This window comes from Euprymna scolopes, chromosome 17, assembly GCF_053919585.1.
Source record: "Euprymna scolopes isolate OS-2025 chromosome 17, ASM5391958v1, whole genome shotgun sequence".
NCBI classification, from domain to species: Eukaryota; Metazoa; Mollusca; class Cephalopoda; order Sepiida; family Sepiolidae; genus Euprymna; species Euprymna scolopes.
The window spans coordinates 93,676,872-93,703,551 of record NC_136498.1 but is presented as its reverse complement, the minus strand read 5'-3'; the positions used below and the strand labels follow the sequence as shown (position 1 = coordinate 93,703,551).

The 26,680-nt window shown below is 33.9% G+C and overlaps 1 protein-coding gene across 10 annotated transcripts in view; it reads left to right on the top strand.

Moving 5' to 3' along the window:
* The window catches only part of LOC145296848 (dystrobrevin beta-like), a 541,375-nt gene extending 519,725 nt beyond the window's left edge, over positions 1–21,650 (top strand). For 7 of the 10 annotated variants that reach the window (XM_080142975.1, XM_080142974.1, XM_080142973.1 and 4 more), the window contains one exon: positions 20,599–21,650. In XM_080142975.1, coding sequence (XP_079999101.1) covers positions 20,599–20,733 — 135 coding nt within the window. In that variant the 3' untranslated portion in view covers positions 20,734–21,650. Of the gene's footprint in view, positions 1–16,025; positions 16,111–20,598 lie in introns of all 10 variants that reach the window. The other 3 variants (XR_013870040.1, XR_013870041.1, XR_013870039.1) reach the window with 2 other exon arrangements.
* The last annotated feature ends 5,030 nt before the right edge of the window (positions 21,651–26,680 follow it).

The window sequence follows — 26,680 nt, the reverse complement described above, 5'->3', positions numbered from 1 at the left end:
CTCAAATTCTTGGACTGCAGACTTTGTGTGTCTGTGAATTTTTGATTGTTGACACACTACACATTCTGCACAGAATTGCTTAATCGTTTTATCTAAACTAGGCCAAAAGTATCTGGACTTGACCTGTTTTATAGATTCTCCCGTACCAGGATGCGCCAAGCTATGTAAACTGTTGAAAATAGCTTGTCGAAGCTCTTTTGGGATAAACAGTCTGGGGTACTTAGTTGAAGTATCGCATAAGACTGAGCCAACTTCGCTTGACACACAGTATTCTTTCAAATTAGTGTATGACTTTATTTCGTCATCACCTTTTTGTGCCTGGGCTATTTCAGCCAAGTCGCATGCATCTATCTGCACAGTTAATGCAGGCCGAGACATACAGTCTGCAACTATATTCTCAGCTCCTTTAATGTACTCCATGTCGGCAATATATTTGGCAAGCACTGATAAGTGTCGCTGTTGTCGATCTGACTTTGCTGGTGTCTAACTATAAAAGGCTCCGCATAATGGCTTATGATCAGTGAATAATGTCACGTGACAACCTTCTATGAGGTGGCAGAAATGTATCGCTGAAAAATAAGCTGCTAGTAGCTCTCTGTAAAACGTGGAATACTTAGCTTGGGTTTGAGAAAATTTCTTGGAAAAGAAACCTATAGGTACTGGTTTCTTATCTATCAACTGGTGTAATGCAGTACCAGCGGCTTATTGACTAGCATCTGTAACTAAGTGGTATTCTGTAGCTGAAGATTGTGGATGAGCTAACGCCGTAATTTCCAATAATTTGCTTATTATTGTTTTGAAGGCATTAGTTTCTTCCTCATTAAGCTCGGTCTTTGCTTCAGGATCCAACCTCAATCCATTCGGATAGTGGTAAAATTATGGATGCATAATTAGGGACTAATTTGCGGTAAAACCCTGTCATCCCCAGAAATCTACGTAAGCTTTTTGAGTCCTTAGGTATCGGAAAATTTTCAAACTCTTTGATTTTCTTTAAAGTAGGCAACAAGCCTTCTTTGCTTACGTGAAAACTTAAGAAATCTAACTCTGGTACTCGGAATTATTATTTGTAGCTGCGACTAAATGAAATGGCTGGGGGGTAATAAGCAAGAAGAGAGAAAAGCGAGTACTCACCAGAGATTAATTTCAGCAGGTGCTTGGAGAAATAGCATCAATTAAAATTTTTTTTTTGTATATATATATAAATATATATATGTGTGTGTGTATGAATATATAGTCAATGTTCTTAAAGAAAAAAACTGAGTTCGTCGATGCACACATGTGTTCCAAAATTGGCTTCACACACGTTCGTCTGGAAGGTTCCTTTTTTTGTGTGCAGGTGTGTGACCACACGTGTTCCAAAATTGGCTTCACACGCGTACGTCTGGAAGATTCCTTTTTCTGTGTGCGGGAGAGAATGCGTATAGGCTCATGTGATTTTGCTCCTCGTGTTTGTTGCAGGGTAATGTCAGGAAATCATGAAAAACGTTTGTCGAGCTCAAATTTTTTTTTATATTCGGTATGAAGTCGACAGCTTATCTTACCCGAGTCTGACGAGGGGTTTCGTCATTGTTACTTGTTGAGATTCTTCTTGGTAGTAGTTCACTTGTTTTTCTTTGTTGAAATGTTCGTTTTTTTTTGTTGTTTTTTTTTTGTTCTTTGAAGATTGCGTGTATATTCACACACACATATATTTATATATATATGTATATATAAAAAAAAAAATTTAATTGACGCTATTTCTCCAAGTACCTGCTGAAATTAACCTCTGGTGAGTATATATATATATATATATATATATATATATATATATATATATATATATATATAATATTTATTACGACACTATATATACATATTTCAAAGTCGTACCATTGGTTTCATTACGCCGAATCAACCATAAGAGGTTAAAAACAGTCAGCGTAAATTCATCAGCGACATTGAAAAACTGAAAACAATGCAAAGTGAACAGAGAAAGAAACGTTAAACGAGCGTTTAAGACTCAGAGTTTCAAATTTTAAAAACATAATTTAATAATCGACGCCAACAAACTCCATAAGATCTTTAACAGAAACACAATCAAAACTAGCTATTCCTGCTGTCTCTCAGTCGGCTCTATATTGACATTTAAATCCCCAATCCCAATTAACCCCCTTAACCCCCGCTGCTCATGTAGGGGAGGAGATACCTGTCCTCTAAGGGGGAGGCTGCACAATCAAATCTATTTTTTACCAGGCCAAAGTCCTGAAAATAACCCAGGTAACGAAGAAATTTACATTGGAATGACTCAGGGTACTTTCAAGCAGAGGCTGTTTGCACACAACTCCACCTTCAAATACCCTGAAAAGAGCTTTGACACATCTTCAGCCACCAAGATTTGGTCGCTTAAAGAATCTAACACTTCATATAAAATAAAACGGTCGATCATTGATGTTAAAAAATCTTATGACCCAACCTCCAAGACCTGCCCACTTTGCACCACCGAAAAATATAGGATTCTTCAGGCTATCAATAACCCATCCATAGCCTGTATGAACATTAAAAATAAGATCTTCAGACAATGTCCCCACAAAAGGAAATTCCTCCTTGCCAAATAGCCTAACAACAGCATAACTTAACCTACACACCCTAATTAACACAAAGATGCCTAAATACCGCATTCACCTCTCATTCTATACTCAAAACCAACCCTCTTCTAAATCATAACTCAGCCTTCCTCACTACCTAACACCCTTACCTTAACCATATTAGCCCCCCCACCCCACCCGATAATAAGGATAACCCTTTTTGGAACTGTTACTCCCCCCCCTCCAGCCCTTGCAACCTTTCCATTTCTCTTACCAGACTACGTAATTTTACCCCTTTTCTTAACCTTTTTTTCAGTACCATTATACCTTGAAATCGATCCATTCCTTCTCCCTCCTCCCTAGTTTATTTATACGTACATCTATTGTTAATAATGTTGTTATTAATATTGTTATTATATTAATATTAATGATAATAATAATATTAACTATTGTTATATTAATATTAATAATAATAATAATAACTATTGTTATTATATTAATATTAATGATAATAATATTATTTTTACTTGATTTTTATTTTTTACTTTATTACCTTTTTTACCTTAATATTTTTATTTCTTTATTTTTTACTTTATTATTTCATCATCAATAATATTGTTATTGTTATTTTTATCATTATTGTTATCATTATTGTTATTAATATTAATAGTGATGAATAGATTGGTAATAATATTAATGGTAGGGATAGCAGTATTGGTAAATTTTGTGAAGGTTAGGACTGTCTCACCATAGATATCTATGTATTACTTTTTATTATTTTACTAGCGGGGGTACCCGGCGTTGCCCGAGTGTTTGTTTCCGGGACGGGGGGGGGGGAGTCTTAAAAAATGTTATGGTAGGTAAGTAGGAAGGATCAAACCCGGAGTCATGAGTAAAAGTAGGAAAATAAAGTGTGAAAAAAAACAAAAAAAAAAAAACATCTGCAACGTTAACAGTTCGGCCACCAAGAAAAGTCCATTCCAGTTGTTTAGGAAAAAAAACCAAAAAAAAAACCGACTACGGTAGGTCGGCGCGAACGTGAAAATATAATGTGAATTGTCCAGCACGCTAACCACTACGCCACAGAGCACTGCAGCTTAGTTTAGTGATTTTAAATAACTTCACATGAAAGAACTACGAAGCCAAACCGGTGTTCTCTTCTCAACTGTTCCTTGTGAACGATCCCCAAACGGTGTTAAGTGGTGGCAGGGGGAGGAGGAATTTATTAGAGAGAAAATATTTTACCACTTCCATTGATCTTAACCGATTTTGGCCGTGACTTCTCAGCAGAAAAAGTATAGAAATCTAAGATTATCGAGGAATTTGAGAAATAATAAGCCTATAACACACCTCAGATATTGTTCTGCCGTTTGTGCATATTATATTTGCATGAAATATCTTGATTTTTAATCCTATTAAGGTCCAAATCCGACGGGAAAAAATGAGTTCATTTTATTTATATAGAGAGAAGAAGAGATATGTGTGTGTGTGTGTGTGTGTGTGTGTGTGTGTGTGTGTGTGTGTGTGTGTGTGTGTGCTGATAGTCCTTAAGTGTCATTTACTATAGGATAAATTATTAAAAATTACCTTAATTATTTTTAATTATCTTAAATTTCTCCCTTCACATTCATTCTATTATTTTAAAAATTTAATAATTTTTAAAAATTAATGATTTTTTAAAGTTTTATTTATTTTATATTTATTTAAATTTTATCTTTAACTTTTTATTTTAATTTTATTCTAAATTAAATTTAAATTAATATATTCATGCTTTATTTCATTATATATTTATTGCCGTTAATTGTCATACCTTTAGTTATATGGGGTTGTGTAAACAGGACATTTACTTTTCAGAGAGGTTTTCCATACCCCCCCCCCGCTAAACATACATATATACACACGCGTGGGCGCACACACATACACACACACACGCACACACTCCCTCTCTTTCTCCCTCTCTCTCACACACACACTCATACACATACATACACGCGTACTTCCTTCTTTCCATAATCATATTTTATTGGCATCGATTATTAAATTATGTTATTAAAATTTGAAACTCTGAGTCTTAAACGCTCGTTTAACGTTTCTTTTTCTGTTTGTTCACTTTGCATTGTTTCAGTTTTTCAATGTCGCTGAGGAATTTACGCTGACTGTTTTTAACCTCTTATGGTTGATTCGGTGCAATGAAACCAAGGGTACGACCTTGAAATATGTATATATAGTATCGTAATAAATATTGTATCTTCAGCTCTTACAGCCACGATTGAGCACTTTATTGGATTTTTTCATCACCTCCTGACATAGAGAGAGAGAGAGAGAGATTTATGAAGTTCAGTACTTAATAAGTTCTTGAAATCTATTTATGAGAGAGAGAGAGAAGCTAATGATTGATGCACTAGATGTGGCAACAATATTAGATGCAAATGGTGGCTTATGTCATAATAAAGATTAAAACTGTTTAGTGAAGCTTTAATTTGAATAAACAAACAAGTGGGAATATTCTGTGCTTAGTTATGCACATACCTTTCATCCTCTTTGGTGCAATCATTGTGACATTTGAGGTGATGTGACATCATCTCTGGGACGCCTTCTCTTGTAACAAGCAATTCTTAATACTTAACCAAAATACATGCAAGGCATTCTCTTATGCAGCAACACCAACGTTTCAGATTTTCTCTTTTAGCTTCTCACCATTCATTTACTGCATTTACATATTACGCACATTTTCTGACGCTGATATTAGCACTTTGCCTTTCTTTGCACCATAGGAGATAGATGTCAACATTCGATATTTACTTTTTTCCCATTGCAGGGAGATGTGGTACAAGGTCAAACTTAAAATATTGCAGCATTAAGAATGGATTATATGTAATGTTAGATTGAATTTTTTAAAAAATTCTAAATGCTGCAATATTTTAAGTTATAAATTTATATATTTTACTAGAATATCATGTCTTTTTCTTTTCCAGTTTTAACAACTAGTCCTTTTACTTTTCTCAGTTTAATATTAATCATATTACTTTTCATGCTCGCATTTTTCTATGTAATCCATGATTTTTCCAGGCTTTGCTTTATATAAGCTGGCAATGCAACATTAGTCGTTGTTCTAAGTAAGATGGAAAGTAATCTTGCATAATTTGACCCGGATTCTTGGGAATTCCTGTCATGCATGGATTGGGCGAGACCGGAAATCATCAGTTTCGGCCGAGCGTTGTAACAAAACAGAGTAATTTCAAAACAAAGAAACCAGAAAAATATATATATATATATATAAATAATCAAAAATAACAAAAACTTACCTTAAAAGGACTGAAATTTTTTTTATTTATTTTCATTTTGCAAATTAGGTATCAACAAATTTTTTTTTCTTTTTTTCTTCAAGAACAGATGAATGTTTTACTTTTTTTAACCATAAATTGTTAGGTGTAAGTACAATTTTTTTAAGGATTTTTTTCAAGACTTTTTAATCAGTCATGTTTTTTTTGGGGGGGAGGGGAGTCCACAGAATTTTTTAACATATATTTTTTTAAGAAAATACATAAAAACATGTTTATGAAAAGCGTAAATTGTTAGATGAAAGTACAGGAAAAGATTTTGGGGGTTTTTTTTTCAAAAAAACTTAATATTTTTTTTTTTTATGGCTGTTCATTGGCAGTGGAAGAACTTCCTCAAGATGAGGAGATTCCTTAGGAATCTTTACTTCCGTCGACTGATGAACGGCCATCGATGGCAAAAAAGGAAGAGATGGGGTAGAGGAAATAGAAGGAAGCTCCCCAAGAATCGGGTAGCTTTCGGAAATGTGATTTATGATGGAGACAAAAGGATCTTTTCCGAATTTTTGTTTTCACATAAATTCAAGTAAATATGTACCTAGAAGCTCTCATTGGTCCCACATTCTTGTTTTGCTGTTTTGCTTCCGTCCACATCCTCTCGACGGGGTTAATTGTTGCCTTCGTCACAGAGTCTGCAAAATTCACTGTCAGGTGGTGGTATCCTTCTCCTCCTACTTTGTTATAGGCCTTCCAATAGTCGGATATATGACTGTAGTCCTTGGCAGAATATATTTGTTTACTATTGGAAGGAGCGTTTCGGCGTTGTGATTTGATACAGTCACCAAAAAACTCTCCTTTTCGGTGATGTCATAGCCGCCAAAGACTCAAAGCGGTTTGAGGATTCTCTCTATGTCATGTTTCCTTCGGTTGAATAGAGATTTGTCTATTTTGACTGTGTGTCCTGGGCCTCCGGGGATTCCTGGCAATTTGCTCTCAAAAAGTTCTTCCAGTCTGTGTAAGTGTGCTCTGATATAATACACATTCCCTTTGCATGTTTTTCAGGGTAGCCATTACGAATGCCCACAAATAAATGATTTTTACTATTGTTGGAATCTCCAACTTGGATCACGCAAAAAACAATCCTGTGTGCAAGGATATCCATTGTTTGCACCGTCCATTTGTGCATCTTCAGAGAAATCATCCTTAACACACAATCTTTTTTTAGTAAGCATATGTTTACAATTCTTGCACCTCAATTTTTTGGACAATAGTTTCTTCTGACAATATGAGATTGTCTGCATCGGTGTTTTCACTTCTTTTTCTAACATGCATAGATTTATTTCCGTGGCTGCCATTTTCTTTTTGGCAAGTTTGAAACTATATTTGTTTGTTAACTTTTTTGTTTATTCACTTTCTTCCAATTCGAAAGTCATCTGCTTCCATTTTCAATAGCTTTTTCTATTGGTTAATCAAACACCCAGCCAATAAATTACAAAAAAAAAAAAAAAAAATAATCAGACCCCCCCCCCCCACTTTAATATCACCATAAAAAATACTAAAAACATTACATAAGAAAAACCAAATAAATAAAATATAAAGTCGATTTAGCTTTTTAACATTTGTACAATGCTCGGTTAAAACCGATGGTTTTTCCAATCTTGCCCGATCCATGCTTGACGGGAATTCCTGAGAATCCGGGTCAAATTATGCAAGAGTACCTCAATTAGTTGTTGTTCTAAGTAAGATTGAAAGGGTGGCCTGATGTCTCCATCAGGCCACCCTTTCCGTCTGACTTAGAACAACATTATTGTCAAAATTGATATTGCAGATGGATGTTGTTTTCTCTCAAATTATGCAATCCAGTTTGCCCAAGTTGACAAGAAATTCCTAACATGTGCACTATGGAGAGAGAATGAAAATATTTGGATACAAAATCAGTTTAAAAGGAAGAGTGCTGATTGCTTATCGATCAGTAGGAATGAAGATTCTGATTTGTAAATTGGGGAGCCAAGGATTGTGAGTTTGTTATGATCGGTAATGTTAACCTTATTGAGGAATTTTGCTGATCTCCAATCTCTGAAATGACCACTGTTGAACAGTTGATATTGATGACTTCAGACTAGCAGAGTTGACCTCAAGCCCGATTGTAACAATAGCTAAGATGATTTAAAAGAAGTTTTCAACAACTTTAGACCAGTTGCATCTAAATGTTGCATCATCAGATACCAGATGTTCAAAGACATAGTCACTTAACTTTTCTTCAGTTAATGATGGAATTTTGATGATTTCTGCCCATGAAACCTCATTTCACAGGTTTTGAACATGGAGAATCAATCATTTTTCCAGCAGTCATAAGTTGCTATTTTTTACATTTTCTGCACTTACAGAACAGTTCATTTATTTCATAGCTCATCTCTGGTCAGATGAGGATCTTTAGTCTTATTGTTCTAATAAGACCTCACGTAGCTCCTGCATGTAGATATGAAAATTGGAATGTAATATTAAGATTGGAAAGCTTACAATTATTGAGAGAGAATAGAAAAATTAGGATTTTATTAGAATGACTGGGAAGTGATCTAATTCATACTTTCAAAATGATAATTGAATTTTGATGTTTGTCCAGAATTCCCTCTATATTAAAAAAACAAAAATAAAGAAAAATATGTATGGAAAGAAAATATCAGCTTCCGAAAAATCTGAAGATATCAGATTCCAAAAAATATGCCTGAGAGAAAATATCAGATTCTGAAAATCACATAAGTTTATCAAGTAGTTTTATTTTTAACAAACAAAATCAAACCAAGAAGCAACTGTCTCGACACACCATTTTGAAAACAGTCTCAAAAATCAAGGGAAAAGAAAAAACTTAACATAATTCATGATTTTGAATTCTCGTTAATCATTTAAAAATTATTTTATTTATAAAAATAAAACTACTTGACCAATTTACATGATTTTTGGAATATGATATTTTCTTTCTGTCACAAGCATGTACATCATACAGTTTTTTTTTTAATATAAGAAGAAATTCTAGACAAGTACTAAAATTTCTCTGATTAACAATCTTTGTTAAATATTTATCTACTTAGAAAGTTATTGTTCTTGCAGATTTGAACAAACAGAAATAATTGTAAAAAAAGAATTTTACAGAACGATTGAATTCAATATTAAATAGAATTTTATCTGTATACCAATGTTGTATGTGCAATGATTGCATTTTTTACCGGTTTAAGTTGGAGAAGACGGTTAAAAATGGAGATGGTCAATATATTAGCATTTATAATTTTATGTAAAATATTGAAGTCCTTCAATTAGAAAAATGACGTTGCTAAAGTTTATAAAATATAAATGTCTTTAGAAGAGAGGGTAATATAGTTTACTAAAAGCATTGTGAGATATATATATATATATATATATATATATATATATATATATATATATATATAAAGTGAAATTGTTTGTCTGTGTGTATGTATCTGTGTGTGTACATTTCCCTACCAATACTTACTCTGTCAATTTTCAGTCTACAGACTCGAGATTTGATATAAGGGGTACTGAGTTTTGGAAAAATCTTTTTAATCAGTTTTCAGTCAGAAATTTGGCTGTCAAGGGGTCAAAGTTCAATGATTTAACCATTGAAAATTCTACCAAACTGCTCTGCCAATTTTGGGTCTAAACGCTTGAAATTGTAGATGTAGGTAACTTAGACATGGGTAAAACTTCATATTTCGATTTGAGCCCAAAACAATAAATATTAAGGTGTCAAAGTTGAGGTCAAAGTTAAAAAAATTTTGATCTCTGCGGTCTCTACCAAATTATTCAGCCAAATTTTTGGTCTAAACATTTGAAATTTTACATAAAGTGTATTCAGATATAGGGCAAGCTTTTTAATCGGTTTTTGGCCGAAAAGTTGGCTGCCAAGGAGTCAGAGTTCAAAAGATTTGACCTTTGCAGTTTCTAGCAAACTATTCAACCAACTTGGGGTATAAACATTTTGAATTTTACATAAAGGGTATTCAGACATGCAACAAGCTTTTTAATCAGTTTTTGGGCAAAAACATGGCTGCCAAGAGGTCAAAGTTAAAAAAGTTGACCTTTGCAGACTCTTCCAAACTCCTCCATCAATTTTGGGTCTAATCACTTGAAATATTAGATGTAGGCTACCTGGACATGAGTCAAACATTTTAATATATATATATATATATATATATATATATATATATATATATATATATACTAGCAAAAGTACCCATCGTTGACTGGGTTCAAAAACAGCCTACAGAAAATGGACTCTGATTTATGAAAGTATGATAGCTTATGAAAAGGAAGGGTTGTAAAGAGATAGCTTCGAATTTGGGGGTATCAAAACCAAAGCAAAATATGATGAAAGTAAAAATAAAATAGATAAACCTCATAATTTATCATACCATACCTGTTCACACTGAAACACTTATCACAATATTCTCTGGATCTATATAAAAAAAACCTTGTTAAACTTTGTGACATATTTCCATTCTATGGAGGTCAGGCACGAATGAACACCCCATAATTTTATTATACCATATTTCTTCAAACTGAAACATAATTATCAAAGTATACTTACGCAGATAGATATGAAAAGTCTTTATTAAAGTTTGTGCCTATTTCCATTCTATGGAGGCCAGGCACGAATGCAGACCCCACAATTTTATTATACCATCCCTATTTAAGTTAAAACATACTTATCAAAGTATTATTATGTACATCTATATCAAAAACACTTGTAAACGTTTCTTTTAATTTTTAAATTTTTTATTTACATACTTTGTGGACCAGGCGCGTATGCCAACCCCACAATTTTAATGAATCATCATTATGCCAGATAAAACGTACCCATTCCTGTGTGTCGATACATCTTCTATCATTATATGTGATCAGTTTTCTATAATAGTCAACCATATAGGAGCCTATTCGTGACCAGACACACACACAAACATTCAGCTTTATATATATATAAATTGCGTCATGAGTAAGTTGCTGGAATCTGTGTTAAATACAGAAGTAATCAACCATCTCAACAAAAATAACCTTCTTAGTGACACTCAATATGGTTTCCGTTCTGCTAGATCTACAGCAGATGTGCTTACAGTTATATCTCATAGGATTAGCAAATCTCTCGACGGAGGCAACCTTTCTAGGGCAATTGCTCTTGACATATCTAAGGCCTTTGATAGGGTATGGCATAAAGGTTTACTTCATAAGATCTCTAGCTATGGTATTGCTGGAAATGTCTTCTCAATTATTAAATCATTTCTTTCTGATAGGTTCATAAGAGTAGTAGTTGAGGGGCAAAAATCAGAAGCTCACAGTATTAATGCCGGTGTCCCTCAGGGGTCCATCCTGGGCCCAACTCTTTTCCTGATCTACATTAATGATCTTCCAAATCACATCCTTACATCATTTGTAGACATTTATGCTGATGACACTACCATTTATGGTTGCACATCTAAGACAGTAAACGACCAAGTTCTCTCCAATTCTCTCTCCTCTGATCTTGAGTACGTAGTACAATGGGGTAAGGAGTGGCTGGTTACTTTTAATGCATCTAAAACCAAGCTTCTCTCCTTACATCATCAACATTCTGATCCACATATGGCATCAATTGAAATGAATGGCTCTCGTCTTCAGGAGGCCTCAAGTTTTGACAAGCTTCTTGGCTTGACCATTACTCCTGATCTTAAATGGAACATGTACATCAAATCTGTTGCCAAGGCCGCTGGAAAAATGATGGGATCTTTCTATCGATCCGGTAGATATCTCACTGCTGATGCTATTCTCTATCTATATAAGAGCCAGGTACGTCCAAGGATGGAATACTGTTGTCACGTCTGGGCAGGAGCTGGTAGAAAGGACTTGTCCTGCCTTGATAGAGTTCAAAATAGACTTCGTAGCCTCGTAGGAGATGTCCTTTTCTCTTCCTTGCAACCTCTATCTCACAGAAGAGATGTTGCGAGTTTGTCTCTGATGTATCGTTATTTTTATGGAAGGTGTTCAACTGAGCTTCAGTCTACGGTCCCCCCTCGCCAAACTTTTACAAGAAACACTCGTCTAGCTGTACACACTATCAATAATTCCCCCCACTCTTTATCTGTGCTTAAACCTAAACGTAGATTCCATGAACAAAGCTTCTTTCTTAGAACTGCACGCCTGTGGAATTGTCTTCCGTTTTCCTGCTTTCCGGCTGACTACAATATGGTTGTGTTCAAGTCTAACGTAAATAAGTTCTTGATGAGCCGTTCCATATAAGTTATCAAATTTACCAAATTTTCATTACTAATGATTACTATATTGTCCAATTTCTATTGTACACTCTTTAACCCTTATCCTTGAGTGGCCTCTTGGCCTTGATAATGTGGTGATGCCTATGTAATATATATATATATATATATATATACACACACACACACACACACATAAAGTTATGAACAGTACATAGGGCCTGAGAAAAACCAGGCTGCTACTAGATAATATTTTTAAATAAATAATAACAATATATATATATATATATATATATATATATATATATATATATATATATATATTCTGATGTTTTTACATTAAATATTAACAATATATGTAGATATAATTATAAACTTTTAAAAATAAATATTAACAATTTTAGGCTATAGTAATGAATAAATACACCGAGTTGTAAGAAGAAAAACTCAATTTTTTAGTATTAGAGTAAATATCGATTACTTCTAAGTTATCATATATTAACCTCTCTTTGAATTTTGTGGAAAGTTCACTTGGTATTTTTTTCTTTAAAGCAAATTAACTCTAACCTTGCAAATTCGTATAAGTTGATAAAATTATGATTTTATTGATTGAAAAAAGAACTAACTTAGATATTACAATAGTGGGAAATTAAATTAAAGTTATTTAATTAAGAATTGTGTGTATATTATTTTTATATTTATGAGCAACTAAATTGTCAATTGCTTGTCAAATTTATTTATGTTAATGTGCATCACTTGTCTGGTGTAAAATTAAATATGCTTATTCATGGTGAGCGAGGAGACAAGAGTATGTTATTAATATAATTGAACTTCATTCAAGCACACACACACACACACACACACATATATATATATGCTTTTCATTTGTTTTACATAAGCATTAATATGTCGCTACACATTCATAAGCATGTTTCGGTCAGCGAGTTACAAGTAACTATAGACCTCTTCAGTGGTATTGCTTATACAAAATAGAGTCAGTAACCTTACCTAAAGAGGTCTCTAGTTACTTGTAACTGGCTGATAGAAACATGCTCATGAATTTGTAGCGACATGTAAATGCTGATGTAAAACAAATAAAAAATACATCTTGCCCTACTTCAGTATTGAGCACTTGTGTATGAACCTCTTTAAAAATTCATTAGGTGCTTCATCTCTGGAAAATATTAACCTGGAATTATATATATATATATATATATATATATATATATATATATATATATATAAGGAATTCAATATAAACTCTGTAAATTATAAATAACAATTTATTATTCGACAAGGAATACAAAAACTTTTAAAAATTTCCTTATTCCATGGAGTTTCAATGAATGGCGCTTATCCTCAAAGAAAAGAAGTTAGCAAAATGATATACATAGGCAAGCTATAAATTTTGCTGAATTGAAAACTATAAATTATGCAAGAAGTCATATTTGTATGAATGTTGATAATAATGCAAGGGTTAATTTTTGAACATATATATGTATATCTATATATATAAAAGCGAAAATGTATATATGTATGTATGTTTGTGTGTATGTTTGGATGTCTGCTAAAAACTTTCGACAGACGCGACGAAAATTCACAAACTCGGTATCACACCGAAGCTCCATCCTTTGCTCGAAAAATTGGCCAAAAACGTTAACTTTTTCACCACGAAATCGACAATTTTCGACAGGGGGGGGGGTCAACAAAAACGGTCCTCTCGTGACAATGACCGATTCTACGCATGCGTCAGATGACGTCGTGACCTGATTTACTTTAAATAGTTGAAAAACCGAACAAACTTAATGTACGTTGCTTTAGCTCAGTTGGTTATAGCCTTGGTTCATTGTCTAAACGTTTTGGGTTCGACTCGTGGTGTGAGATGGGGTTTTTTTTTTTTTTGATTTTTTAAATTTAAATATTGAATCAGTGTTATTTAAGCTATTTTTCACGTAACGTTCGTTTTTCTGGTTTTTTTTTTTTTTACTTCGCTTATTCTTAGCGACACCCAAAAACACCCGGGTACCCACCGATTTTTTAAATTTTAATATCGAAGCAGGCTTATTTAAGCCATTTTTCACGTGTTCGTTTTTCTGTTTTCATCGTTCGTTTGCCTTACGTTAGTTTTTTTGTGTTTTTTTTCCCGCTTAAGTGTTAACATTGTTTTCTTTTTTTACTTCACTTGTAACAAACAAACCTACGTCGTCGTCGTCGTCGTCGTCACGCTCGACGACTTCCGGCCGCGCACCTGTCAATTTGATTCTTACTTAAATAAATTCAAACATCTTTCACTAACTCATTTTGGCTGGCCGATTTTATTTTCAAACTTCTCCTCAGGGCTTCGGGTTCGATCTCCCCCCCCCCCCCGGGTTCTTTTTTATTTAATACCACACACACCTACAAACACCCGGGCAACGCCGGGTACCCCCGCTAGTATATATATAATTCAAGAAGAAAATTTATAATTACTCTTATTGGTACTATGTTCGTAATTATAATTTATAATTTGATTATATTCAGTTTAAATATTTTAAATAATTTATTTTATTTCTTACTTTTAATATCTATAAGTCTATATTTCTAATTTTATTTCTATTTCCATATTGTAATAACTATTGAGGGCTGAGATTTCTTGAGGATCTGTGTACAAAAATATTTACAGGGATGCGTAAATGTTTATATAATTATTCTTTTGTTTGTGTATATGTTTATTTCTATGCTGTGTGTGTGTGTGTGTGTGTGTGTGTGTGTGTGTGCGCGCGCGCGGGGGGGGGGATACGGTTTTGCTTTAAGAGCAGGCGAGCTTTCTTTTGACTTATAAGATTAGGTTATATTCCCTTTTGCCCTTCTCAGGTATCAGCCTAGATTTTAAGTTTCTGTTATTTTACCGTTTCTCTATGTCTGTGTCACTCTGATCTCCTGGGCGTGGAGACAGTTTTTGGTATGCCCTAACAAATAGTAAGCCTGCCAATCCCTAATTTATAATTTATTTGCATTTAACTTCTAATTATCTTCTGTCATTAGACAGTTGATTATGGATTTCATGTTGGGACCTGTATATTTAATTTCCACATGTTTTTTTCAGTGAATCACTTCTTACAACAGAATTTGGAATATGACTTTCATCTAGGATTTTAAAATACAAAAATCAGCATATTAATCTTTTTGGACTGCATCACATGCGTGTATGCATATGACTATTAAACATTTTCTCTGGATTTTTTTTCAAGCTTGAAACTCTTTCGGAATATCCTTTCAACTTTTGCTTTTGACATTTTGTCAAATTTGCATGCATGTATGATTTCTTTCAAAATTTTAGTATTTGATTTATGTGCTAATTAGCAAAATTTAAAGACTACATATGAATTTTATTTTGCTAAATACGTTTTCTCTAAGGATATGAGCCATTTATTGAAACTCCATGGAATAAGAAAAATTATTTTTTTGTAATGCCTTATCAAAAAAATAAACTGTTGTAAAATTTAATTTACAGAATTTTAATCCATATATATACACATACACACACAATATGTTATCCTAATCTTTTTCGTTTACTCCTTTTTGCTGCTAGTTTAATGTATTTAAGGACACTTGTCTTTAGATCACTTATTTAAATCTCTATTTTATATTCTAAGACTATATCCCTATTGTCAGCGCTGGTTTATTATTCACCATGCTAGTGTCTAGGAAAAATAGAGAAAAGCATAAATTCAACTTGATTATGAATAAAAAAGGTGTAATTTTCAAAAATTGTCAGGAATAAACAACCAAGATAGCTACCATATTCAGGTAAATAATAATAACAAAGAAGGTGCAGTTGAAACATTGTTAAAATAACAACCAAGATAAGGATACTAGTCTGAGTGTAAACAACTGTTCTCTCAATTCTATCCATTGTTTTTACTTAACTTACCTATTTCTTTCAGTACCCTACTATCAATATCACAGAGGTCCCCTGAGTGGACATACTCTGCCATGGCCATCTGCTGGCTGTGTATCCTGCTGACCACTGTAAGTCTATCTGTCACCCTGCCTTTGTACCAGGGACACACCCCAACACCAACACCACTGACCTTTTCGTCTTCACTTTGTCTTCTTTTTTTTGACACTCAGTAGAGCAATAATAGATTAAACACTCGCATTTAATGTGATGAAATAGTTTTGTTTTTATTAAACTTAGATGTTCACTCACTTATAAAACTTGTATTTAAGAAGTTTTTAGTTGATAGATTTATGCACTTAATCACATGAGATTAGAAATGTTTGTAAAAAAATAAGGATGAATCTTAAAGATTGGCATCAAACCAGAATGAATATTCTTAAGGTGCGTCTATTGAGACCCATGCATAGCAGTGAAAATGTTATTTCAAATATGAAAGATCAAAAAACAAATGAAATGTCCATGCGACAGACCACTGACAATACTATTTTCAACTTAAGCAGCTCAACAAAAATGCTATTCTATTTCATCTCTTTTATCTTCTAAACTTCTTGCTTACATCACAAACTATGAATCCAACTATGTGGAGTTCAAATCCAACTGAATTAGTTTTGGTTATTTACATACCCCCCCCCCCACCCAACTACTGATTAAGTGAACACAAGTTGTTATTTTATCAGATACAAGGAATCAGCGTTAAACAACTTAATGAGGCTTGATATGCTGTGAAATAGACAAACAACAAATTCCTGGCATGATAATTACTCATCCAAAATTAGATGTTGTCCCTCAACTCACAGACATCAGATGTTGTCCCTCAACTCACAGACATCAAATTCAGATTAGCTTAGTGTAGCACAATGTCATTTGATATTTTTACATCATTTTTACTATTTTAAACCAGAAAGCAATTTCATATTAACCCCCAAGAAGACACAAACATGTGTGGCCACTGGGGTTTGTGTTTGAAACTAAAGATAAAAATTTTTTGATAAATAAGAAAAATATCAGATTCAAAAACTGATTTTCTTATCAAATCTAGCATATCAAATTGTAGTTTATTTTATGCCTACTATGTATTGCAATACTTTTTATAAATAATTTCTTGTATGCAAAGTAGTATATGCTGCCTCTTTCCCCAACTAAGAAGAATGCTCATGATGTTTTCCTAAATCATCAGCAGCTTCAGTTTAACATCCATTTTACATGCTAGAATATGTTGAACAGTTCTTAAAATTGACTTTTAAAGTTAACCTATCTCTAACTAGGTCCTAACCTACTTCACCTACCCTAAATATGTATTAAGCATATATCCCAAACATATCTATGAATAACAAACCAAACTAAAACTAAGTAAAATTAACATATTTATTTACAGTTGACATTTATAAAAACCACCATCTCTAGGTGATTAACTACTAAAGCTTAAGTGGATTTTAATTGCCCTTTGGGGTTTCTTAGACTTGTTTTTTGTTTTTTTTTCTTTTATGCTTTATTAGAATAGATATAACTTTTAAGAAAATAAGTATGTTACTTTTTCAATTTTTAACAGCAAAATCACATCAAGTGTTGAAAATTTTTTTAAAATGTCAATCTCAAGAGCCTTTTTGAGAGACTGATATATTATTGAAGTTATTTTTACTCAAAACCAGATTTTTATTTGTTCAACTCAAACAAGGCATATTGCTACTAAAACATAAGGGGTTAACTATGATTAGGGTCCAGATTTATAGGGGATATCATAAGTGGGAAGATGTTTGTTCACATTATATTTAAATTTTTGCATGTTAGTACAATCGGGAAAATAGTAAGCAGGGAGGGAATTCCAAAGGCCAGTGGTTTTAGGAAAGAAGGTATTCTAGTAGAAAGTTTTCTGGCATCTATAATGAAGGGTGGGGGTGGTGGAGATTTTGCTGCTAGTCAGGATGGTTAGTTGAGGATATTTATGTTGAGGGGTTATAAATGCATTAGGTTCATTGGAGCACATTTTGTGGAAATATTTGCAAAACAAGCATATGGATGCCACATTGCAAAGATTGGATGGAACATATTAGATTAGAGACCCTTTTTTGCATCCTGTCCAAAAGCGAAAGACTTGCTGCACGAGATTAGATGTGGCAACAATATTTCATGCATATACTTACAGGTGTGAGAAATTTTCTCATCCGGCAGAAGAAATCTACTTTCATTGCAGCAGACTTGGCAGTAGCTTCCATTTATTCTAATTCATGCTGTAAATGTTAGGCCGATGTGTTTAGGCATTGGACATCGGGACATATGCTATCAGCTATGGCAAAGTTTAAATTAAGTTTGAAATAATTATGACAAACTGAACAAAAATTTAAAGTTTGAAATAACATTTTCATTGTAAAACATATATCTTTTCATGTGTTCATTTATCAGTTTGTCTACCATAACTTTAAAAGAAAATTGTCTGTTATAAATTTGAAACTGTATTTCCATTTGTCTATCACACTTAAGTTTGAAATAGCATTTTCTCTGGTCTATCACAACTAAGTTTGAAATAACATTTTTTTAAATCTGTCTTAGATGCAATATTGAATGAATGCATTTTAAGAATCAATCTGTTGTTCTTATTTAAATAATTAATATCAAATTTTTCATTTTTTTCCTTTCAAATGTTTAATAGCCCAAAGAATTAAAAACAAAAACTTTTAATCTTTATAAAGAATTTCTGAATTTCTCATAATAGACGCACACACAGACGTATTCTTAAACTAATCCTTAGCACATTTTGTTAGATTAGAGTTAATGCAAGCAAAACATTTTTCTTTTCTTGCTATAGAGCATTTTATTGTGTCATTTTCTTCTACTCCTTCTTCATTTCTACTCCTCATACCAAATGATCTAACTTGGGATATGGTTGTTTGAAGACCTCCTCCTATAAAAAACTCTTCTTTCAAATCTGCATAAAGTCCTTTTTCTTCATCAGGATTCATGATAAATTCTTCATTACGCTACATTGGTTGGAATCAATGCAGTTAGTCATAAGACTAACAGCAACTAGCTGATAATCAACTATGTTGACTCCAACCAATGTACCTATTTACTTGTCTAACTCTACCCTTGCCGGGAGGCAAGTAAATATGTATAATGGTTGGGGTCAATGCAACTGGTGACACGGTGGTTGCTATTAGTCTTACTATACATGCTTTATCTTTTCCTTTTTCTTTTATAAAACGCATGCACATACTTTTTCTGTTGTAATAAAAAAGGGAGAAGTTAGAATCACTTCAAGATAAACCAAGCCTGACAGAAATCCCACCATTTGCATACAATCTCCTAGGCTCCAAGCAAGCTAGCCAAAAAGTAAGCCTTTTAAGAGCCTAATAGGGATGGAATGGTTTACAAGGCTGACTCACAAAGAAACCCTAACCCTGATAATAGTATTACTAGAATCTTATAGGATTCAAATATTTAAAAAATGAACTGAACTCAATGTATACTATAAGCTTAATAAAGGAACAAACGATATATCCTCAGGTTTTGTAACCAAATTATTTGAGACTGCTTGATTGGTATAGCCAATTTATCGCAGACTATGGAAGAGACTAAGCCGAGTTGAATTGATTAAATTCAATTACACACCCATAACATTTTCCTATGGGCAATGTTTGAAATTAATAATTTCTTAGTGGCAGTAGAGCATGCAGGATTTGATTTTGATTCACGGCTTCAATTTTGTTTGTAACAGTCAAGCATACATTCTCAACAATCAATCTGATGATGATTTTGTTTCTATTCAATCCTAGAAGATTAACCTTCCCATGCTTTACTTTCTCTCTAAGAAATGATTAGTGCATTGCTAATCGACTGAGGTGCTCCTACTGAGGAATTCCAACAGGTCTGCTCAGGCATTTGTCATAGGCCAGAGTGTACTTTACCTTGTGTGCTGATTTTTTGAAATTCCATCTAACTTTGTGTCTAACCACTTCCAAAGTAAATAGGCATACTTCTGCTAAATTTTGAAATCAAATTATTGATTCCATAATTTTATCTTAATATCAATTAAAAACGTGAAGATCACTGTGAGATTAATTTACATCGATTCCATAGAAAAATGGCTTCAAATATTTTCAGGGTGGAATAGCTTGAGTGAAATGGAGATGGGATTTCTCTAATCCCCACAAATCTTTTTTCATGGCTGACTTAATTGTATATATTAGATAAGAAATACAAGATTTTCAAATTTAATATTTAGAGCATATTTCAAAAAAGGAGACTTTTAGTTCAGGTCAGATTAATGCACTTGCATACTATCATTTTTGCATTTTTGGGTTTTTATTTGTTGTATTAGTGCTAAAATTAAAATCTATAATTTTTTTTCAACAGCATTTTAAATTAAGAGGCAATAAATAATCATTCAAACCATTCCTTTTATGGCCTTCCAGCAGATTTAAGCCTCCACGTTGGGTGGTTCGGAGATACAAAGCACTGTCCCAGTTTTTTAAAATGATAATTTTGTATTTCAGATCGAAACCATTTTGTTATTTAATGGCAACATTTAATAATTGCATTTTTCTCTTCTTTTTTTTCAGGAATTAAGAAATCGTTACATGACAGATGACGAAAGTTACTTGCAGTCAGATGCAGAGTCTTACATCCGGACAGATGATGAAGAAGGCGGTAACACAGAGTGGGAGGAGACGATGAGACGCTGGGTTAACAGATGATGGGTACTCTCTACTGACCCTACACTGACTAGGTTAGTTTGAGAATATCAGGAACTGCAAAAAATAAGGGGAAACAACTCCGAATACTACAACTCCATATATTGAGACTATGATTATGTTTAATATCATGTTTTTAGTTCCCCTAACCCCTCTCGCATTACCTCTTCATTTGTCGTCATGATTGTGAGTCTCTTACACCTTTGCCCCCTCCCCTTTTCCGTTTCCCCATTCAGGGGAGACCTTATAGTATCCACAATCTGTACACTCACATTATAGCATGTAACACACAAGAGATTTGCATAGACTTTTCTGTGTTTTACAGAGAATGGTCCAGCAGTAGCCAGCGTATATTAAAAATATGTACGGAATATTGGAAACAGTACCAACAAGAAAATTGAACTTGAAGCTGAAATTCGACTTTTTTTTTCTTTTTGGCTTACTAAAATGTGAACACGTCAACATCACATGACGAAACAACCGCAGCTAAACGAACAACCGTCTGAGACTTTATTTAAAAATGACCAAAAACGAATAAAGACTTGAAGAAACACAAAAAAAGAAAAAGAAAAAAGAAGGGAAAACAAATCAAATTAAAGCTTTAAAAAAAAAAATGAATTTCCAAAGAAAAAAGAAAAATGTTTTGGGGTAAAAAAATAAAACTCCAAAACAAGTGCCATCTGGCATGGTAACAGAGTATAACTTGCAGAAACTTTGTGTTCTGAGCATTTAAGTTTGTTTTTGGCTAATCAAGCCATCGAAATGACACTTGTTACCATTCCCTTTCTCTCTTTTATTCGAGTATGCTGAAGACATTAAAAAGGGAAATGGAAGGATAAAGACAAAGAAAGTATAAAAGCTCAAAAATGAAAAAGAAATAATGGAAAAGCAAATAAAAATAAAATGTAATAGAAGCAGAAGTGTTTGTCTTTTAAATTTGTTTCTTCTTATTGTTCTCTATAAGATCACCACAACATTCTACAGTATTTAGATATTTTCATGATGGCTCTAATAAATAAAAGAACAAAAGCATTTAAAATTAGTTCTTCAAGTAATATTTTTACTGAAATCGCTTCAGACAATGCCTGAAGTCACTTGATATGAGCAACTAACAAGAACAAAAGATGATTAGTGCAAAGACAAGAGATTCCTATTGACCTCAGTCTTGAAAAGATTACGGTTATAGGTAGGAGGAAAACAGTCAGCAGGAAGAGAATTGCAAAACAGAATAATGCTTATTAAACCATAAAATCCTGCTTCAGCAACATCTGAAGACGTCCCAAGCATTGCTACCTACAGCACGACATTAAAAAAAAAACATCTTGGATGACCCTGATGAAGGTTCTTTTACAAATCGAAAGTTTGGTTTTTAATAAATAAATGTAATTATTTATTTTTAAAAATTACATTTGTTTTAAACCGTTAAATTAATTTGTGATAAATATATGAGTGTTTTCATAGAAGTGGCAAACTTTAAATTGATAACTCTATTTTCTTTAATTATTGATTTGGCGACTATAGGTATTTTGAGTTCAGCTTGGTTTGGCAATTCATCATGAAGAGACTGACACTAGACCAGCTTTGGCAAATTGTGCAAATTTATTTTGAAAATCATTTTGAAACATTTAATGAACGAATAATTTCACAAAATAGACCTGTCACTTGGCCACTTCATTCATACAATTTAATCCCATGAGATTATTTCCTTTGGGGATTCATAAAGTCCCATGTCTACACTGATAAACTTGGGAGATAACATTTGACATATTATTGCCGAAATACAGCCTAATTTAATGTGTAGAGTTTGTGAAAATTGGACCTTCAAATTATGTCATATATACATAAACCACAAGAGTCATATGCCCGAAATTGTATTTAAACTATAAATACCAAAAGTTAATGTTTGGAATAAGCCAGATATTTGTATAATAAAAATATTTTTCTATGATTTATTTTAATTTAAAGTTTGCTGCCTCTTAAAAAGAAATGATATACATGTGTGTGTGTGTGTGTGTGTGTGTGTGTGTACCAAACTTTCTAACCTATTAAAAATATGCAAAAGTTATAGACTCTTTACTTAAAATGAATGCTTTATGCTAAATCGATATGTTGAATATGGTTAAATTTGTGTAATTTTTGCATTAAATATTAGGTTGCTGCAAAAATAATGTCATTTTTTTTATACATAATTGAACGTAAAAAAACAACATTATTTTTGCACCAACCTACTTATTTGCCTCCTCATCAGGGCAAAATGAAACACAAAGTGAGATGATCTAACTCCCCAAAAAGGAGCACTCTAGATTGAAACAAAAATTTTAAATTGCCTTAGTCTAGAAAGATTTCCTCTTCACTAATTAATGACAGAATTAACTGTTAATTTTATTTTTGAATATCATGTAACTGCTCTCTTGATCAAGATCTGTTGTAAACTTTTTCAATTTTCATTACAAACTCTACTTTTGTGTGTATATATATACATATGCTACTGGTACCATGTAACCTAGTACTACCTGCTTCATGGTTGGGTCACCGGCGACTAAACTGGTTCCCCACCAGACTTGTTTGGTGAGGAGGGTGGCTAGTCTCCCAGAAGGATTAAAAACAAGACCTTTCAAAGGGCGAATGAACCCTTTTTCGGGGTCAACGGCCAACTAGCGCCGTGTATTTGTGTGTATGTATATATGTGTTGGGGTGGAGAGGGCTCGCATAAGCCGTGGTGAAGGCAACCTTTCTAGGAGAAGCAAATCTCTGATTTAAAAAACCATAAAGCGGGAGACCAGTACCCGCATTAAGCTGGTCTGCAGTTTAATTTGTTGCTGGCTATCTTGCTCTTGCTTGTTGCTGGATCTCAACATTTTGAACCAAGAGAGAGATTTAGCTGTCGTACAAAGCTAAGACTCTGTAACATCATCTTTGTATAGATACTCCCTCAGGCATTTTGACTCATGGAATTTAAGTGTCCGAGGGAGTGGCACTCGTCTGGCAAGACGTTGCAATCATAATATATATATATATATATATATATATATATATATATATATAGTAACTAGATGTTTTAGCCCATTAAAACCAGGTAAAAATTGTAGCCCTTTGACTTAGAATGAGTGCTTTATGCAAAATTGATGGTTGAATATGGTTAAATTTGTAATCATTTTTGCAGTAACTAATCTTTATCAATCCATAACTGTGCATCAAGCGGGTCCCATTAATTTAGTTTGCTGCACTTTATCATAACAAAGGTCTATACAAAATTTCAGCCAGATCGAGTCAGTAGTTTCTGAGAACAAATGAAATGGACAAACAGACTAAGCAAAATATAATATAGATAAGTAAATATCTATAGGGATAAGTAGTAAGATTGTGCATCTAAAACCAATAGGTTTATGGCTTTCAAAATTCATACTAGACTTGTCCACAAGTATCTGTAGTGTACTTAGTTAAATTCAGTTGTAAATGAAACAAACAATTGTGAATTGCTTAATATTTCTACCTGATCATGGCTGACGGAACGAGAACATACTACCACTGTAGATTAAATAAATCAAAATCCATGCAGATTTCTAAGTGCGACAAAAATATTTCAGAGGTCAAAAAAAAATACCCATAGAAGACCAGAGGTTATATCGACCAAAATGTGAAAATAACACTCAGGATGAGAACAGTACAAAAATGATACAAATAATATGAATTATCGATCCTTATCTACAAAAATCATGAACACATGAGTATATATTTATATATTTATATATTTATGTACATAGGATTCATTCCTAAACTAATTAACCAACTATTATTAATTGTGAAACACATTTGCTAGGCATAAGGGGTAGTAATGTTGTTTATATTTAGTTTGAGTTAGTTTCATGCAAAGGGAACAAAGAGAGTGTGGAAGCTAGTCATAATTATTATTATCAGAGCTTCAGAATGCAGATTCTCAAGTTAAACAAAAAGATTCTCATGTTCAACAAGATACGCCTAAAAAAAGTTGGTCGTTACATCGGCTGAAATGTGCAACAAAAAAAACTCAAGATGTGAACAGTAATCCAAATAGTACGATTATTTAGTTTTACTTTTATTTTTCTAATTAATTCACCCTGGCAATGTTAGGTAGTTCAACTAGTAGTACATATTTTCATGCTCAAGTTTTGTTTTTTTTGTTTTTTTTATTACATTTTCACCCCAAACAAGGCACATTGCCACTTTGGTGTAGGGGGCTACTATCAGGGGAAACATCTACTGGGGTACTATGTAGGGATTAGGGCAGCGAGATGTTGGTTCACGTTGCACTTGAACTTATGCATGTCAGTACAGTTGGGGAAGCAGTGACCTGGAATGGAATTCCAAAGTCTAGCAGTTCTGGGGAAGAAACTACTGGAGTAGAAAGATCTTTTACATCTAGGGATCTTCACAGTGTGGGGGTGGGATTTTGCAGCTTGTCGGGTCTGTCGAGGGTGTTCACGTCGTGGGGGCACAAGTGCTTGCAGTTCTTCAGAGCATTCACCATTATAATACTTGTAGAACAGGCAGAGGGATGCAACGTTTCGACGATGGGACAGAGGCTGAAGTTTAGATGCCAGTTTAGGGCCTATCAGATTTGCGACTCTCTTTTGAACCCTGTCAAGGAGCGAGAGACTAGTAGCCGATGCACCGGCCCAAATATGACAGCAATACTCCATACATGGGCGAATAGTGGCCTTATAGAGGTACAGGATACTTTCGGGTGTTAAAAGTTTTCTAGCACAGTAGAGAGAGCCCACCTTCCTTGCAGCGGCCCTGGCAATGCCCTCGATGTAATTGTTCCAACTCATGTTTCCTGTGAACGTTAAGCCAAGGAGCTTGAGAGATGTACTCTCAGATAAAGAGTTGTTGGCCATTGCTATAGGTGGTAGAGAAGGTTTCTTGTCAAGTGGATATACAGAGTGGAACGATAAATTTGTCGCCCTAGAAAAGACATGATTCCATTTCCATTTGATGAAAACCTGTTTTCTTTATTGTTGCAGACCATCTACTAGTTGGCCAGTTGTGTACAAATCCCAAGAGCGATAGGAGCCTTCTATCATGTCTGAAAATGAAAAAGTGAAATTGGAGATACGGCGCTGTACAACTTATGCTATGTACCGATCCAAGTTATGACAGTAGGATCATTGCCAGCATCCTCAAAATGCAAATCCGAACAGTTCAACCCTTGAGTCAATGAAGTTTCCAGCTGCGGTTATGGTCTTTGGTGTGGTTTCAAGTGAGGGCCACATCATGCCACCTCACATCTTCGAAGTCAGCTTAAAAGTCAACATCAAAGTGTACCTGGATGTGCTGAAGAGTGTGATGATCCCCTGGTGCAATCTGGTGGCTGGTGGCCGATTCTGGGTGTGGCAGCAGGACTTGGCACTGGCCCACAAGTAAAAAGACACCCAGGCTTGGCTTTAAGAGTGCTACGATTTTGTAACCTTCTCTCACTAGCCCTCCCCCCTGACCTGAACCCGACGGACTATTTCGTTTAGTCATCTGTCACCAGCATAACCTCCTACAACATCAAAGCCTGCCTGATCGCTGCCATCTGCCGAGTATTCGCTGAGCTCCCGCTGGTGTTTATGGAAAAGGCATGCTCCCAGTTCTGGACCTGTATCAAGGCAGTGATTAAGGCTGAAGGCGGCTACATTGAATAGATGTCAGCTCTACTACATAATCAAGTTACCTGAATTGAATTTTTCAATAAAAGTTTTAAAATAAAGCTGTAGTGTTGTTTTCTTTAGGGCGACAAATTCTGTATATGTTATCGTTCAAACCTGTATATGTTATGAACTAATGGATTCTAATGCATTTGAGAAGCTTTAAAAACCAGATGTTGGCAAAGCTAAGAGCCAAGTAACATTTTTCTGGTCAGCAGACAAGAGTAACTTCCCTTGTTTTCGCACACTACACTGCACATGTCATCAAGAGACACAATACA